This window comes from Esox lucius, chromosome 5 (assembly GCF_011004845.1).
Source record: "Esox lucius isolate fEsoLuc1 chromosome 5, fEsoLuc1.pri, whole genome shotgun sequence".
Taxonomy (NCBI): Eukaryota; Metazoa; Chordata; class Actinopteri; order Esociformes; family Esocidae; genus Esox; species Esox lucius.
Genome location: NC_047573.1, coordinates 8,208,947 through 8,227,525, shown reverse-complemented (window position 1 = coordinate 8,227,525; position 18,579 = coordinate 8,208,947). Strand labels below are relative to the sequence as shown.

The following is an 18,579-nucleotide window of genomic DNA, read 5'->3' as shown; positions in this document are numbered from 1 at the left end:
ATAAAGGGATGGACATGGTCAGAAACAATGCTCAGGTAGGCCGTGGCATTTAAACGATGCCCAATATGCACTAAGGGGCCTAAAGTGTAACAAGAAAACATCCCCCACACCTTTACACCACCACCACCAGCCTGCACAGTGGTAACAAGGCATGATGGATCCATGTTCTCATTCTGTTTACACCAAATTCTGACTCTACCATCTGAATGTCTCAACAGAAATCGAGACTCATCAGACCAGGCAACATTCTTCCAGTCTTCAACTGTCCAATTTTGGTGAGCTTGTGCAAATTGTAGCCTCTTTTTCCTATTTGTAGTGGAGATGAGTGGTACCCGGTGGGGTCTTCTGCTGTTGTAGCCCATCAAGGTTGTGCGTGCTGTGGCTTCACAAATGCTTTGCTGCATACCTCGGTTGTAACGAGTGATTATTTCAGTCAAAGTTGCTCTTCTATCAGCTTGAATCAGTCGGCCTATTCTCCTCTGACCTCTAGCATCAACAAGGCATTTTCGCCCACAGGACTGCCGCATACTGGATGTTTTTCCCTTTTCACACCATTCTTTGTAAACCCTAGAAATGGTTGTGCGTGAAAATCCCAGTAACTGAGCAGATTGTGAAATACTCAGACCGGCCCGTCTGGCACCAACAACCATGCCACGCTCAAAATTGCTTAAATCATCTTTCTTTCCCATTCTGACATTCAGTTTGGAGTTCAAGAGATTGTCTTGACCAGGACCACACCCCTAAATGCATTGAAGCAACTGCCATGTGATCGGTTGATTAGATAATTGCATTAATGAGAAATTGAACAGGTGTTCCTAATATTCCTTTAGGTGAGTGTATATATATATATATATATATATATATATTATAATTTTTGGTACATGCTCTATAGCTACAGATTACACATTAAATCTCCATCTGAAGGCAGTTTGACATTTGGAAGTAAAATACATCCACTGTGATATTTTACTACAGTTTAAAATTGAGGTCAAATCAGCAAACTAATATCTTTCGTTACATTTATGTATTTTAGCAATATATATTCCAACTATTGCGTTCATATCGCCTCCCGTTGGCGTCTTTTATTTTGAAGGTGAAACTGAATCTCCCCTATTGTGGCTAATCCTTATTGTATTTTGCTTCACATAGGTCTGATAACCGATAGTGGAGGATTCAGGCATTTGTTGCAAGGATTTTGTATTGCATTTCATGGAGAGAAAAGGCAGCCTGTCATTCATCATAATGGCAACTACGCTAGTACAGTAGCTTCTGTTAGCTAGCGAGCAAATACTATCTCTTGAATGAGTAACCTGTGAGTTGTATTGCTCGCGAGGTAGCTAACATTAACATGCTAGTAGCTAGCTGGATAGCTAGTTAGCTAAATAACATCCGGCTTTAGTACCTCTCATTAGTTCGCCACACTCCTACATGGGATGAGTTATTCAGTCACATGCACCAACTGCCATTCAGATAAAGAAGCGAAACCGCAAGCTAAATGGGAAATAGCTAGTCAGTGTACAGATGCAGTTACGTTTTAGTAGTCTATATTAGCAGCTAGGCGTTTACACATTGTTTAGTCAACTGAGCTAGATAGCATTAACCACAGCAGCACAGTTGTAGCTTGATTTATCCAAAGCCATGGCAGCAGACCTCCAAGCAAAATACGCAAAACTAGCCCAGGAGTATTCAAAGGTAAGATGTCAATTGGTTTCTTACTGTGTAGCCAAATGTGTTTGCTATTTAATGTTAATCCGGTTCCTGATCCGTTCTAGGCTAGCTACCCCGGCACATATTTAGCTAGTTTGGCTGCAATTAAAGTATAATTTAATGTAGTTACCCAGCTAGTTACAAATTAACGGTGCAGTCCAACGACGTTGTAGTACAAAACGTTTAGATCTGTTTTTCATGGGCAGGGTGTCCATAGGTATTACGGACACTTCTCTGTCGTGGTTTATTTGACGTTTGTTTGCTACGACCCATTCCTTGGAAGAGTAGATGCAAGTGCTGTAATGGGGATCCATTTAAATAAAGTAGCTATTGGAAGAGGACCACATGCATCATAGCGTCGTTGATTAACGTTACAGTACCTGGTAATAACATCTTAGTGGACAACACTGACGCCGAAGATTCGGTGACTCTTTCACTGCAACATTGTTATGCATTGTTATGCAAACCGTTACCTACTGTCTATCAATTAACACAGCCTCATATAGCTAGTTTAGTTGCTTTCTCCACAGTGATTACGATCACTTACTAATTTGTCATCTGAAACTCTCAATAAATATGTTATTTAGTGTCTGCAGGAACTTTTTCTGTCCGAACAACTCAATGTTATTTATGTTTAACATGGGAAACCTTGTGTTGTTATACCTGTTGAACATTGTTTGACCAATCCAAATACTCTTTGTAGGCGTTATAAATGTGAGAGAAAGTGTGACAAGCTTTGGTTAATATACAAACTACCCTCATGACCCACACTCTGCTGACAGGCAATGGGATGCTAGGCTCTGTGTTTCCTGTCTGAAGGTTGTAAAATCACAAGCCTGTCCACTGATTTACATCCTGTTTCTTTGGAAGAGGAGCTGATGTTGTGTTTTTCCCTATATGTATGGTGTATTGTTGCTTTGTAAGCATGCAGTAGAGTTCTGTCATCAAATATAAATGAAATCTCATAATATCCATTAAAAAAGTTACGTTTTATTTGCCTAAACTTATGGCCTATACTGCCGGTTTGGAATTTAGAGGTAGAGTGTCTGTGTGAGACTCTGGTGGAGAACTGCACTTGCAACTTCAGAGGTGTGGGTGTAATTCCCATGGGAGAACCAGTAGGGAAAAAAGTACAAAACCGTTTATGCCTTCAGTACTGGACATTGCACTTCATTCAAGCGTCTGCTTATTGTCTAGGTTTTGCATGTACTTGTGAATGTTTCTCAGTGTCTGTCCTCTTCTGATCCCAAAGCTCCGGGCCCAGAACCAGGTGTTGAAGAAGGGTGTGTTCGATGAGCAGGCCAGCTCTATGTCCCTGAAGGTACATGACCGCTCAAAACTGTCTGGAATACGGTTTTAACATTTTCCCAAATGTATCTCCGGAATCACTGGTCAGACGATTCCTGTTATAGGCAGGAAAAAATATGTATGATCTCCTTGAACGCCCAGAGCCGGTGTTTGCATTCAGCTCACACCTAGAACCCCCCCCCCCCCCCACACCTGACCTTACAGGAACAGGTGAAGCAGCGAGAGCAGAGCCTGAGGAAAGTGGAGCAGGAGATGGATAGTCTCACCTTCAGGAACCAGCAGCTGGCTAAAAGAGTGGAGCTGCTACAGGAGGAACTGGCTGCTAGTGAGGCAAAGGGCAAGAAGACCAAGGTAAGAGGGGAGACCGACTGGCTGAGGAGCAGGATAATGGCTTATGTTCTCTAGACCCAAGATTGTTGCCAATCTAGGGGATTGTTAATTCAAACTAATAGTCTTGTCGTATTAGAAAAACAACTGATCTGCATGTCCATGTTATAAATGTTTCTCTATGATAATTGCCATTGGAAGGTATTCAGGCAGTGAATAACAATGAGCATTTTGTCTGCATCGTTCAGGTCCCGTAGAGATACTCTATTGGATACATTATTTGCCACCGCTAACGATGAGCAGTGATTGGTTGTGCCAGATGATCTGTCGATTGGTGATTCTGTGCAGTCCGACTGCCAGTCAGTTTTTGAGATGGTGCTTTATCTCTCCCAGAACAAAGGTGACTCCCCCTCCCAGCAGGCCCTGCAGCAGTCCCAGAATGTGTTCGATGAGGACCTCCGGAAGAAGATTCAGGAGAATGAGCAGCTTCACATCAAGGTCAGTGTGTCTGTATGATGCCTGTGTGTGCATGTGTGTGCAGCGTCATGCATTTTCATCTGTAGTTTTTCTGTTGTGGTCCGGTGTGTTTTCATAAGACACTGCTGGAAGTGATTTTGGGGAGCCAGTAGGGGGCGCTCTTCCACTTTTATGGCATTGAAGTTACTGAATTGAAATGGAAATATTTTCTGTCCTAAGCTGTGTTTCATCCGGGGACGGGCAATAATATTCTATTGTATTCAATTGTGTTGCAAGTTCTATGAGGCTGATGAGCAGCACAGACAACAGGAAGCTCTGCTGAAGGCCAGACTGGAGGAGCTGGAGAGAGAACGTGAACAACACCTGGCTGTAGTTAGCAGTCTCACCTCCAAATACATGGACACCATCGAGAGACTGCAGAATGACAAGGCCAGACTCGAGGTGGGAGGTGGGGGGGGTGGGGGGGCATTAAGTAAAAATTTGATTGAACAGGGGGATTGAACTCATGCTTTTTATTATTGCTGATGACTGAATATTAATACATACCTCTGCTCTGTCCTTCTACAGGTTAGATCCCAGACTCTGGAGAGGGAAGCTAGGGACTGCCGTGTTCGAACAGAGGAGTGGTAAATACCTCGTTTATATGTAGTATATGTACTGGCTTTTCTACGTAGGAGATATGTCAGAAAGGATGATGGACGTATACATTTTCCCGGTTGCTGTATTTTCTTTTTTGCCTGCAACTTGCTTTTGACCAAAGACAATGTCCCGGGTCAGAAATCTGTGCAGCCATCTTTGAAATCCTGATGTGGACCTCAAGTTAAAAGTATGTCCAGTCACTGATATCGGTGATAAAGAGACCTCCGTTTATTACTGTGGTGGTTGGCTTGAGGTTACTAGGGCACACTTAGAGTATTTAGTTTGGTCACACAGTGCTCTTTCAATAACCCCCACACTCCATGCTCCCCTTACCCTGTCTCTCTCCCTCCTCCTCTCTCTCTCTCGCTCCCTTGCTTGTCTCTCTGTCTGTCTCTTTGTCTGTCTCTCTGTCTGTCTCTCTCTGCAGTCAGCAGCAGTTGAGGAGGTGTCAGTCAGAGCTCGACAGGCAGTTGAAACAAAGCAGCAGTGTTATTCAGGAGAAAGTGCCCTTCAATGATACCAGTGAGTAGTACAGTGGCTGTGTTCATACATCAGATAACAGGCTGATTGAGATCAGAGAAACGTTATACATTTTCCACCTTTCATCCATTGATTACTTTCTGGATTAGGGAACCAACGAAGAGGTCCAACAAGAGACCCTCGTCCTACTTTTTCCATTGCAGTGAAAACTGTAATGAACACAACCTTTTTTTTTTTTTTTTTTTTAAACAAATTGTTGTTTTGGCGTCAAGTTTCCATTGTAGGACAAGGCTCTCCATCGATTAGTGTGCTCTACTAATGTAGATGAATGTCTTATGTGGCTGAATCAAAAGACCTTTGTCCTTCTGTGCTGATGTAAAAAGGGGGCTCATTGAAAAACGCTAGAGCTCTGTTGCCCTACCTAATATGTCTTTCTCCGTATAGGCCCTTGTGGATAGTAGTTGCCATCTTCCTTGGATCGTTCTGAAACTTAACGTGCTTATTTGAAGGAGATCGCTGTATGACACGCCTCTGTTAGGGCGCGTTGAGCTGCTGCTCGCGAGTTAGCAAGTGAATATTTTAAATTGCTTTGCCACTTGGAAATCTCTCCTTTACAGTTCCCTTCCTTCTTCTCTAGAATTCAGTGACTTCAACAGTCTGAACGTTCCGCCACACAACCGAAGGCACCAGGTGAGCTGAAGCCCTGTGTTTTGACCCACTGGCAGTTATGTGGATCGTTTATGTCCTAGCTCCTACATCTCTATGGGATGGTTGAACACGAGATATGAGGTTTCCCCTGGGCTTTGTGATTAATTTCTCCCCTCCAGCTGAAGGCCCGGGACGTCGCGGGCCAGGCCCTGGTCTTTCTCCAGGACTTGGTGGCCGCTCTGCTGAACTTCCACTCGTACACCGAGCAGCGGGTGCACATCTACCCCCTTGACTCCTCTATAGAACCCATCTCACCGCTCAACCAGAAGGTGAACAAGTTCAGGGTCACTCACTGCCCTGGCACCGCATCACAGGTTTAACGTTTTAGTCGTTCAGCGGACGCCTCCTGTCCTCGACTTTCTTTACGTTGTTTTGTCTGACATTTGCTTGTTCTCTTTTCGTCCCAGTTCTCCCAGTATCTCCACGAAAATGCAGCCTTCGTGCGCCCCCTGGAGGACGGACTAGTGCAACTACACCAGAGCATCACAGAGGACACGGTTACGGTGTTGGAGACTGTGGGGAAACTCAAGGACTTTGCTGGTCACTTCACTGCGTACAGCCACTTCCTGAAGAAGATTCTGCCGTACCAACTGAAAAGGTCAGTGCTGATCTCTGTAAGTGTGTGGGTTTAATGTCAGGTGGGGATGTTAGTGAACTTCTTTTACTATGTTTTCAGCCATTTAAAAATCTGTTAATGTCCTTATCCAAGTGCTAATAGAAAAGGGGGTTGAACAAACACCAACAGATGTGCTTTTTCTTTTGTGTGTGTGTGTGTGTGTGTGTGTGCGCGCCTCACCTCTGCTTTCTTCTCCCCAGTCTGGAGGAGGAGTGTGGGGCTTCTCTATGCACCTCCTCTCTCACCTCTAAGAACCAGGAGCTGCAAAGTGACATAAAGAGGATCACATCTGTGTTTGACAAAATAAATAGCTACATCAGCCTACTGGCCTTGCCTAGTGAGTAATACCAGCCTACTGGCTTTTCCTATTGGTCTTGCCTTGTTGTGCTCTAGTGAATCCTTGTGGCTGCTTGAGAAATTTTATTAATAGAAGACTGGAGAACGCTTTCCCTCCGGCCTGTAACAATTCTGGCTTAGGCAGAATTGAACAGCGTGATAAGAACCAGAGCAGCATCGGATGTCCTTTAGAGGACACAATTCAACCTCGACTGCCCTGAGGACGCTGGGATATGATGCGATGAAGCAGGGCTTGATTATGAATGGGATATTATGTCATTGGGGAGTAAAAAAAAGACAATACAGTCATCTTAATTAAGCGTGTCCTAGGTCCGGTCATTTTTGTCATGGGTAATTTGTTTAGATTCACTCCAAGTCCAGTAGGTAGTGTAACCACAGTAGTGAATGCGACTTTGTTTTCCAGGTGTTCGACAGGACGCCATGCCCCAGAGCAGCGCCTCTGCTGCATTCACCCAGCTAGCTGCCTGTCTACACAGTCTTCATGATGCCATCAAAGGTGAAACAATAAAACATTTATTACTGGAGACGTTTTTTTTTCTGTGACTTTGTGGGTTAACTTTTTTTAAAGCCATTCCCTCTTTCCTCTGTTGTCTAAGCATAACTGTTATTAAGCAGAACCCCTGGAGACTTCAAGTAACGTGGAACTAATGAAACTGTAAACCCTTTCCTTATTCTCTCTGTCTTCATGGAGATATCTAGAACCTCTTTACTTCCTCTCTACTCTCTAGAGCACTGTTTCCCAAACCTGGTCCTGGGGACCCAATGGGTTCCACGTTTAGTTGTTGCCCTAGCACTCACTCACCTGACTTGATGATAGGTTGATTACGTCAATCAGGTGTGTAAGTGGTAGGGCAACATTTGAATCAGGTGTGTAAGTGGTAGGGCAACATTTGAATCAGGTGTTTGAGCACTAGGGGCAAAAACCAAAAATGTGCACCCCTTTGGGTCCCCAGGACCAGGATTGGGAAACAGTGCTCTAGAGAGATGTCTATAACCTCTTTACTCTCTGTCTCTATAGAGCTGCCTAAACCCCTTTTTGCTTCTGTCTATTGCCTCTCTCCTTCCTTTCTCTAGGAATCCCAGTACCTTCTCTACGTCTGGTCTATGGATTTGTCTAAACCTAATACATCTCAGTGGTCTAAATCCGTCTTTACTGCCTGTCTCTGTAGAGATGTCTAAACACTACAGTCAGAAGGCCAGTCTGGAACAGGAGTTGCCCACAGTCACTCAGAAGCTTCGCACCACCAACGAGTGTCTGCTGGCTTCTCTTGGCTCCCTCACCAACAGCACCGGCAAGGTGGGACCACCAGGTGGCGCCGTTTACCAACAAAATGCCACTTTCTTATTTTCAAATCGGTTACTTGTACATTTTGACTGAGAGCGGATGCACTAATACGGTAGTTCCCCACCAGGAGTGATGGGAACCCTGGGGGCGCTTGGCCTGTCAACAGGGGGATACTTGAGAACACTCAGAATGCCATAGGTTTACTCGTAAAATTACCATGAGGGGGTACTTCAGGGGTACTCGGAGCAAAGCAAAATTCTGTTTGTGGCACAGTTAATGAAAACGGTTGGGAGCCACTATGCTAATACAGATTACCGTGAGTACACTTCACATGTTGGTGTACGTGAGCCTTGTGGGGGATAAACACGTGACCCTGCCGCCCGTGACACAAAGGATAAGTCTCCTTGGATGGTGATGCTTCTTGTGGTGATTTTAATGTGTGATGTATAGGTCAGAGGCGGGTGTTCATTTCGTCAACTCAAAAAGAAAGAAAAGAAAACGGGGTAGTAGTCTAACAAAGATGTTGTTATTGTCTTTTCATAACTAGTTCAGTGTGTTTGAGGATATGTAGAAGAGGTAGGTGCACCACTTTTATTATGGTGTAATGGTTCCAACAGTCAAGAGGCCTGCTTTTGATTTTGACCGTTGCCTGACTGCGTAATGGCCCAGACACAGACAGTGTTTATGTGGGAGGTATCTGAGATGAACTGCTGTTTTGTGCTGTTGTGGAGGAACAGGAATGGAATGCTCTGGGCTAGCATGTTGCTGAGCGCCATCTTTACACCACTGTATTCCAGAGTCCCACTGTGATAGCTGATGGAGGTTTCCCATGAGATGATGATGGCCGGTGTTTTTCAAAAGGGGCACAGAGATAGAAAGTGATTTCATAAACACCCCTTACTGCCTATGTGCCACAATATATTTTTAGCGTTTGTTAACCTGATAGATTCTTACATTGCCCTGCAATTTGTACAGTCAATATTAGTAATGCATTTTTGTCCACTTTTACACAAAAGTATTTTTGAACATACTGGTTTCACTATACACCCCGATCAGCTATAACATTATGACCACTGACCGGTGAAGTGAATGGCTATCATGGCACCTGTCAATGGGTGGGATACATTAGGCAGAAAGGGAACATTCTGTCCTAAAAGTTGATGTGTTAGAAGCAGGACAAATGGGCAAGCGAAAGGATCTATGTGACTTTGACAAGGGCCAAATTGTGATGGCTAGACGACGGAGTCCGAGCATCTCCAAAACTGCAGCTTTGTGGGATGTTCCTGGTTTGCAGTGGTCAGTACCTATAAAAAGTGGTCCAAGGAAAGACAAGTGGTGAACAGGGTCATGGGTGGCCAAGGCTCACTGATGCACGTGCTGAAAACTTGATTGCTGGTACTGATAGAAAGCTGTCAGAACACACAGTGCATCGCAGTTTGTTGCATATGGGGCTATGTAGCCACAGACCAGTCGGGGTGCCCATGCTGACCCCTGTCCACCACTGAAAGCACCTGCATTGGGCACATGAGCATCAGAACTGGACCACAGAACAAGACTAATGTCTTGGTGCCAGATACCACAGCACACCTTCAGAGGTCTAGTGGAGTCCATGCCTTGACGGGTCAGGGCTGTTTTGGTGGCAAAAGGGGGACCAACACAATATTAGGCAGGTGGTCATAATGTTATGGCTGATCGGTGTGTATGTATGTGTCTGTGTGTGTGTATGTATGTATTTGTGTGTGTAGGTGTGATATATAAATAATATGCTCACGTTTTATATATATTTATATGGTTATTTTGAGGTAACAGTTTGGCACAGATTTATTTAAGGCTTATGGTGAATTTATTCCTATAGCGTGATGCAATGAACACCATCTTTTCCTACAGATTGCAACGTTCTTCAGCAACAACCTGGATTTCTTTACGTCTTCGACAGGCTACGGACCAAGAGGTGGGGCAGGGGGCATCAACCCCCTGCAGGCAGAGAGCATGCTGGGTAACAAGAAGAGGGCCTGTGAATACATGCAAGCTATCCGAAAGGTCAGTAGGGTTCTTTGGGGCCCCAAGGTCATGTCTCAGACCCGGGTTTACTAACATACCGTGTGAAAATGATGCTCTTCAGTTGTTTGACTAAGCCTGCATGGTGAAATGAAACCAATAGAATACTCCCATAAGTATAAAGCCCATCCATCTAGCCCCCAAGTCCAAGCAGGCCAAAGCAAATGGTGGACGATCCCTTTTCTTTTTCTCCGGTGTGTTTTAATACGGTTTGTGGATTTCTAAAGTAATGTAGTCTCTGTGTAATGTAATATCTATGTAATGTAGTATCAATGTAATGTAGTGTAATATCAGGTTGATGCTTAATAGAGTATCAACCTGATGGAAATGTGAAGAGAGAGAATGTATACTCTATGGATTCTGTTTACTGCGACAGCCCCATTCAACCAAGTAAAACTCAGGGGTTATGTGAATGTCCTTGCAGAGTAAAGGTGGTTCTGATTCTGTTGTGGTCCAGTATAACGGTGTGTGTTTTGTCCTGTTGGTCCAGACCCGACCTGAGTCTGTCCCATACACCGAGTCCCTGATGAACCGGCGCGTTCTCACCAGTTCCACCGAGAGCAGAGAGGGGCTTACACAACAGGTACTGTGTTCCTTTGGTCTACTCCTTTAGTCTCCTATCAGCCTAGACACAATCCCTACAGTTTCTCTCATTGCCTTTGATCCTTTCTTTTTACAATGTTGTCCTTAAGGTAGCCATTTAGTTACTGACCAAATGGGGATTACAGAGTTGAATTATAAACAGCCTTTGTGCTCTCTCACCCCTACTCCCTTCTCCTCCTCCCCATCCTCCCTCTCTCCATTTCCCCCTCTGTGTCTTCCCCCAGGTGGTGGCGAGCCAGGAGAAGATCGCTCGTCTGGAGCAGGAGAAGGAGCACTGGCTGCTGGAGGCCCAGCTGGGCGGGGTGAGGCTGGAGAAGGAGAGCCAGCGGATCCAGGAACTGGAGGCGCAGCTTTCCTCCGCCCAGGGAGGAGGCAGCCCTGCCCTGACCAGCCTGGAGGACGGAGATGTGAACGAGCAAGGAGCAGGGAAGGAGGCTTCACTAAGCGCCAGCCTGGTAGATGCAAAAACCTGTTTGTTGTTTTTGCAATTGAGTCATCAAATGGAGATTTAAAAAAAAAAAAAAAGACTATCTAGAACTTTGCAACCTTTTCTTTTTTTTATAGTGTTTTAATTTGTTTTTATGAACACTAGTCTTGCCAGTCTTTTCTTCATAGACTGGAATGATATAATGGTATGACAAAGTTACTCCTCTCTTTCCCACCCATTTATTCAGGCATGTCTTCATGGGAACAGTAATATGTTTTATTGTTTTGGCTCCATTGAAGGGAGTTTTTTACTCTGTCTGTTCCCATCCTAGTTATCTCTCCATTGCAGCCAGGTTTTTCTGACTTCTTTTCTGTTATTAAAAAGGAAAATATGGGTACATATATGGTCTGTTGGTCTGAAAACGATATGCTGGATTCTGGAGCAATATACTATATATATATACACACGTACTCCATCTGCTTTGTCTCCCCAGCCTGGAAAAACCTGCTAATCGTTCAGCTGACTTGACTAAATTGTAGTAGTAGAGTATAATTGAGCACGGTTATTTCATAAGCGTTGATAAAAACAGAACATTTTTAAATGTAATGGAAAATGCACCACTTGCGTGAATTGGTGTTTCGAAACAGGATATGTATGTATGTATTAAATCAGTGGGCCCTTGTTGAAGCCTGAATACGTCCCTCTACTGAACAAAACTCTGCAGGGAAATTTGATAGGTTTAGGAGATGCCCTCCCTGCACTAGCTCTAGTTCATATGTTTTCAGTGTAAGCTCACTGTGCCAGAGCTCTGGTCTGATCATATGTTTTCAGTGTAAGCTCACTGTGCCAGACCTCTGGTCTGATCATATGTTTTCAGAGTAAGCCCACTGTGCCAGACCTCTGGTCTGATCATATGTTTTCAGTGTAAGCTCACTGTGCCAGACCTCTGGTCTGATCATATGTTTTCAGTGTAAGCTCACTGTGCCAGACCTCTGGTCTGATCATATGTTTTCAGTGTAAGCCCACTGTGCCAGACCTCTGGTCTGATCATATGTTTTCAGTGTAAGCTCACTGTGCCAGACCTCTGGTCTGATCATATGTTTTCAGTGTAAGCTCACTGTGCCAGACCTCTGGTCTGATCATATGTTTTCAGTGTAAGCTCACTGTGCCAGACCTCTGGTCTGATCATATGTTTTCAGTGTAAGCCCACTGTGCCAGACCTCTGGTCTGATCATATGTTTTCAGTGTAAGCTCACTGTGCCAGACTTCTGGTCTGATCATATGATTTCAGTGTAAGCCCACTGTGCCAGACCTCTGGTCTGATCATATGTTTTCAGTGTAAGCTCACTGTGCCAGACCTCTGGTCTGATCATATGTTTTCAGTGTAAGCTCACTGTGCCAGACCTCTGGTCTGATCATATGTTTTCAGTGTAAGCTCACTGTGCCAGACCTCTGGTCTGATCATATGTTTTCAGTGTAAGCCCACTGTGCCAGACCTCTGGTCTGATCATATGTTTTCAGTGTAAGCCCACTGTGCCAGACCTCTGGTCTGATCATATGTTTTCAGTGTAAGCCCACTGTGCCAGACCTCTGGTCTGATCATGTGTTGTCTGACCAGCTCCTATGTGCATACTTTTCTCTTGTTAACAACCAGCTGCACTCTCTGTTCGCAGGTTTTTAAGGGCCTTTTCCCATTAGAAATGTATGTGCTTGCAGTTCATCTTCTTTGGAAAACATGAGGGACTGTTTGTGGGATTTAGAATAATTTATTGTATTTGCCTGGACCCAGGTCTGTCTGTGTTGTGCAAACAGCAATGGCCGTCCTTGTTGGCAAGACAACATGAACAGATCTAGGGTTAAGTAGACTTTTCCTTTGGAATATCTGATGGAGTTCTGTGTTTTGTATCTCTCATCAGATTGGAATGTTGACCACAACCCCCACCAACGAAGAAGTAAGTATGTATTGTTTTTCTCTGATCCAACCAAGGATGGTCTGTTTTTCTAACAGGCAGCAGGTGGAAACATTCTAGGAAATTAGTGTGAACAGCAGACCGCTTTGATATGAAGTGGTTATTCTCTAAGTTGCCTGAATTTAACATACATAACACTTATAAAATACCCTCAGCATTATGAAACGTATATTCATTAATATATTAATCTGTCCTGACTAAGGTGGGCGATGGGGACTTCAGGGAGAAGCTGATAAAGGCTCACTACATGGCCCGCGTAGGGGAACTGACCACGCAGCTCCAAATCTCCGACAGCAAGGCCGTTAACTTCCACGCTGAGGTGACACACACATCCAGTGGATTTGCTTCCTGTTCACACGTCGCAGGCCTGTCCAGATGGCTGTATTTTTCTGTTCAGCGTAAAGTATTGTTTTGATTGTCTCAGTGGATACTGTGTAAACATAGTTGGAGCGGAGGTCACACGCGTGCCGAACTCCTGCTTTACTGGAGACCGGCTTAATTGCAGCCCAGTCACTCAACCGTCTGGCTTCCTCCAATATGTGCCTCTGCTGCTATTCTGGTCCCGATTTTTCGGGCGTGTATGTCTTGTTCTGAGGGAAGTGGAAGTGGCAACAGTTGACAATGATGTGGTCATATTTTGTTTCCCCTAAGGAGGCAATGTTCCATTTGTCTTTTCTCTTCCTCCATCCTCTGTCTGTTCTTTCTATTGGAACCTTTACTTCCGGCTGGATGGACCCAGGTGTGCTGTCAGCGGAATTATTCCACTTTCATTGTTGGTCACGGAAATGCATTTGTCGTTTTTTTTCCCACTTGTCTAACCATTGCTTGGAAATTCTGTGTAATGCCGTAGTCGGCTGAATGTAAATATAGTAAGGGAAGACGTGTGCTGAGTGCTATGCATCATGGGATTATGATTTCTCCAGATTTGAACTGTTTGTCTGATGGGCATCTGGAGGCAGTGACTTTGATGCTGGCCTAAGAAGAAAGTCCCTAACCATCATGCTCACATTACTGTAGTTGAGTCCATTAAGTCAAACCCGGGCCTCATGTAGGCCTTTATCTCACGTCAGTGAAGGTCAGGCCACTGACTCGCCACCAGTTCAGTTGGTCATTCCTTGGTGTGTTGTCTGCTATGTTTCACAGGTCTGTTTGTGCTACACTATTAACAATGGTATATTTATGTTTGTAACAATGTGGTTGTCACAACTGTATGTGCTGTCTTACCTCAGTGCCGAGCCCTGGCCAAACGTTTAGCCATCGCAGAGAAGTCAAGGGAGACTCTCGCTGAGGAGGTCAAACTGGCCAATCAGAACATCACACGTCTCCAGGTAAACCACAACAACAGTAACTGTAGTCTTAACTTCCTGACTGAGAAACGACAGCGTGCCCCACATCCCTTCACTCACCCGCTCTTAGACCACCAGGCTGCACGTGTTTATTTTTTTTTTTCTGTGAGCGTGTTCCGGAAGTTTTGTCCCTGAATTTGCTGAGTTAATTTCTGATTGTTCTCGCTGTAACACGTGTGATAATGAACTTGAGCGTTCACACTGGGCAACTGGATCCTGTCCCCCCGTCTTCCAGGATGAGCTGGCCACCACAAAGAGGAGTTACGAGGATCAGCTGAGTATGATGAGCGACCACCTGTGTGTCATGAACGAGACCCTCAGCAAGCAGAGGGAGGAGATTGACACACTCAAACTGGGCAGCAAGGTAACCAGTCCCCTCACGCAGCTCTCCAGTATCTACACAGTCGCTGTTGGATCTCACAGAGGAGGGTTTTACCTCAATGAATTTATCTGACCGTAGAGGTTAAGATGTCACTTGGCAGTCGGTTAGGTTATGCTTATCTGAGTAACGAACTTCCATCCATTCTGAGGGGAGGTCCTGGTGGAGTTGGGCGGGCACAGCAGGGTCTGATGGGAAAAACCTTCTGTGAAAATCACAGCTGTTTGGTTGGACTTCTGAAGTGGGGGAAGAGGTCCTCTGGTAAATTACTTCTGGTAAAAAAACAAAAACAAAAAAACATTTGATGAAGGAGTTCTAGACGGATGGTGTGCAAGAGTTATGATTGAGGTCTGTTTCCCAGAGACTAATTATCACCTGTCAATGTCAGAGCAGCCCTGGAACTTCCAACATAAATCTACTGAAATGATGTAGCGTCATGAAATAGAACAATGTCAACATGATTGTGAGGGGAACTGACATGTTCCAAAGAAATGTTAGGGCTCTTAATGGCCATGTAATTAAAACTCAAGCGTCTTCAAAGAAGGGTATACCCCAAATCAAACCAGCTTACAGCACCAGGACAGAGGTTGACCAGCTCTTCTGCTTTTCCATTTATTGTCATTTTAATTAAAGATATGTATTGTAAGTCATGTGTTTTCATGACAGTCAAAATGTTCTCTGGAACATCTCTGACTGCATACTTTATCTGGACATGTGAATGTGTAGTTGAGGTATGCATAATCAATGGGTAGGAAAATGGCCCTAATTGTCCACAAAATCCCTAGTTTGAAATTGAATGTTTGTTTTCAGGGACCTGTTTTGGCTCTGGAGCTTTCCTTTCAGAACTCCTTGCTAAAACCCAACAACAGTTCTAGAAAGTGTCCTTGACCCCGTTCTGCCTCATGGTTTTTCCAGGGAAACTCCAAACTCCTGAAGAAGAGTCGATAGGAAAGTATCTGACATAGGACGCGCTCCATCTTGGATCGATGGAGCGCACTGGACTGAGGCAACAGCTGTACTGTAGAAACACCCACCTGCTGAAGTCCTGCCACCTCTACAGTACCGTACTGGACCAAGATGGGAGGACACTGTTGGACCTCTCCTCTATCAGAGGGGTAGCTACAAAAGGGCCGGGTAGTGGGGGTTTTCCTGTCTGCTTAAAGGAAGCATTTTATGAGGTGTGTTTCTAAATGACATTGATGACAATGGTGTGAAATGGTTCCTAATGTGTGAAGGAAGTAGCGGCTTGCCCTTCTAACCTTTGGTTTGATGGAGGAAGAGGAAAATCCCCCTGCTCACTAAAGTCAGATCGTGGGTTTGATTGGTTGTCTCTTTCTCGTGTTGTTTTTCTGTGCTAAGTAAATATGCATTACTATATGAAATTGCTATTAAGTGGGAGAATGAGATCATGTGTGTGAGTGAGAAATTGTGTTGTGTTTATCTGACTGACTGTGTTTTTTTTTCCATTATGCAAAAGATTCATTCTAATAGTGTGACTTGTGTGGCTGCCCACACGCCATCCTCCAGACAAACGCTACACCACACCCACAAACATTAGGTTCTCCTCAACTATGGGTCCAGATCGATCTGACCCTTTTGACTGGTTCCAGAACCTGATGAATTTGGGCCAGAGCCAAAACCCCATCTAAAAAAACACATGTGCGTTTTGATGCAATGATGGGAGTCTCAGACTGATGTACGAGACAGAAGGCAGATCAGCAGAAGGTTGGCTTTATGTCATTAGGTAAGCTGTTGTGACTGGCTTGGAGTGGGACTGAAAACAACTCTCTTCATTTTAAATGCTTTGACAGTGTTTCACTTCCACAAGAGAATAATTGTGCAACATTTGTGATGTGCGAGGAATATCATACTCACTCCACAGTCCTTTGGCATTGAGAAAGGCTAGCCCTGACTAAATAAAGGAATGAGTGACAAATTAATTGGACACACACTGACCACGTACGCCCAGCCTTCACTCTTTACAGAAAGATAGAGACAGGTTGGACACATCCACAAACTCTCATTGCCTGAAATATCCCATATTTCCTGTTGAGCTGATGGAAGGTTCAACTATAGATTAGTGTTGATGACCCTGCTAGTCCGAGGGCTGGGTTTGATATGGATTAGGGCTGTGTGCCCAATTGGTAACCGAATTCCAGATTTAGTGCACTGACTCTGGTTCAAGGTATTGCATAATAGAGAATACGGCACAGTTTTAAAAGTAGTCCGCAGGTGTACTGTTTAATGTGAAATATTCAGAATGTGATGTTGCTGATAGAAATGCAACGAAGCAGAATAGATTGTATACAGTTTGCTAATCAGTTCTAATATTACAGATCTGTTCCACACACAACCGTACGTGACGTTGCACAGTTGTTAATCATAGGCCCGAGTGTGTTTGTCTGTGACCTTTGTGTTGTAGTTGTATCACCAAAGTTATGTTAAAATGTGCACTGTGGGGAGCTCTTGTTGCGAAATAAATATCCCCCTATTTATCACATAACATTTTTACAAAATGAGCGCCCTGTCGTTGGTGTACGGTGTGCCATTGGGACAGATGTATCGCCACCTCCTTGAAACCCATTTATCATGTATGGACTAAAAAGTGATGTGCATATAATACACTCCCTTTGAATCACGTTTCATGTACCTTGTACTATGTAAAAACAATAAAAAGGCGCTCGTTCTAAGGTTTCAAATGGCTATTTTACACGATGACCAATCGTGGTTGACCAATGGAAAATCAGAAACTCGTAAAGCTAATCACTCAACTTGCCTTAATTTATATTTTGATAAGTGTGTCCCAGGGATAAATATGGGTACGTACTGAAAGGCAGTAGGTTACACACCAAAAAGTCTGCTGTCTCGGGACTCCAGTAAAGACTATCGCCGTTGTATTCTATAGAGTTACGTCGGCGGCATGTTGGCAAGCTGGGTACCCCCGGTCGGGCGGTACGTGGCGCTTCTGAATTGAACAGTTTACGGCTCATCCAGAGCAGGATCATGTTCGTTTAGGCGCGCCTTAGCAAAACGTAGCTACGGAAAATGAATGTCCAGATACGTTTTCTTCTATTTTATACAGTTAACCCTGGATCTTTCTTGCTTATTGTGACGTATGTATTTGACAAAATAAAAAATCACGTGGACAGTATTGATACGTTTTTGAACAATGTTTATTCGTTGGAACCATCTCATAGTGTTAAATTCTGTTCAGTCACCAAATCACAAGATCTCTAAAATTGATGATGGCAGTGCCAGAGGTTTGCCAACATGCCCTAAAAACCTATATCTTCACAATGTAATCTGATTGTTCAACATAATTCTCCTATGAATGCATAAATAAAAAGAGCTTTCTCAATATTGCCTATGTTTGCATACATTGTGATGACAGCCTATACTAGAAAGGTCAGAATTCTTCACAGTATTGTTGACAGGCCCCTGTAGATTAAAGGACTTGCCACTCCAATGCCTGTAAATGGGCCGACAGACATGTTCACCGGCATGCAAACTTTGTCCAATAGTGTTGGTGCAGAGTAATTCAGGGTTCACTAGCAGCCAGGATCCAGCACTCTTTACACAAGCACCCATTAACTCAGCCATAATAACAGTTGGCTGTGCCAGAATGATGGTTCCTGGGTTCTGTTGCCAGCTGCACGGGTACTTCTTCAACAGGGAACAAAATAAACTCTGATCGCCTTCAGTACCCAGCATGCTCTTGGCACACTACAATGAGTTCTCATCCTAATGCTCCCCTCTTTCACATTGCTTTGTCTGCTGTCAAGGGCTCAATAAAATTGTGTTTACTTAGACTTTGGCTTGGCCAAAACCCTGCAGCCAACCTCATCGTTGTGAAAAGTGCTATGTTGGCTTGTTGGTTCACTGTCATCCCATC

The 18,579-nt window shown here is 44.2% G+C and overlaps 1 protein-coding gene across 1 annotated transcript; it reads left to right on the top strand.

The window, feature by feature from the left end:
- The first annotated feature begins 1,132 nt into the window (after positions 1-1,132).
- Positions 1,133-17,381, top strand: ppp1r21 (protein phosphatase 1, regulatory subunit 21). Its single transcript, XM_013133893.4, has 21 exons — positions 1,133-1,692; positions 2,960-3,028; positions 3,220-3,366; positions 3,736-3,840; positions 4,096-4,260; positions 4,387-4,445; positions 4,886-4,980; positions 5,576-5,628; positions 5,766-5,915; positions 6,054-6,244; positions 6,463-6,599; positions 7,023-7,115; positions 7,789-7,916; positions 9,792-9,944; positions 10,453-10,545; positions 10,790-11,020; positions 12,909-12,944; positions 13,165-13,281; positions 14,192-14,290; positions 14,544-14,672; positions 15,603-17,381. The coding sequence occupies exons 1-21, from the start codon at positions 1,639-1,641 to the stop codon at positions 15,633-15,635; spliced, it is 2,337 nt and encodes a 778-aa protein (XP_012989347.2). The 5' UTR covers positions 1,133-1,638; the 3' UTR covers positions 15,636-17,381.
- Positions 17,382-18,579: the final 1,198 nt, after the last annotated feature.

Excerpts from the sequence above, each read along its gene's own strand:
- ppp1r21 (XM_013133893.4), top strand. The coding sequence starts at position 1,639 with ATGGCAGCAGACCTCCAAGCAAAATACGCAAAACTAGCCCAGGAGTAT. Across the intron at positions 3,367-3,735 it reads CAAAGGGCAAGAAGACCAAG|AACAAAGGTGACTCCCCCTC; the intron begins GTAAGAGGGGAG and ends TATCTCTCCCAG. Across the intron at positions 6,600-7,022 it reads CAGCCTACTGGCCTTGCCTA|GTGTTCGACAGGACGCCATG; the intron begins GTGAGTAATACC and ends TTTGTTTTCCAG.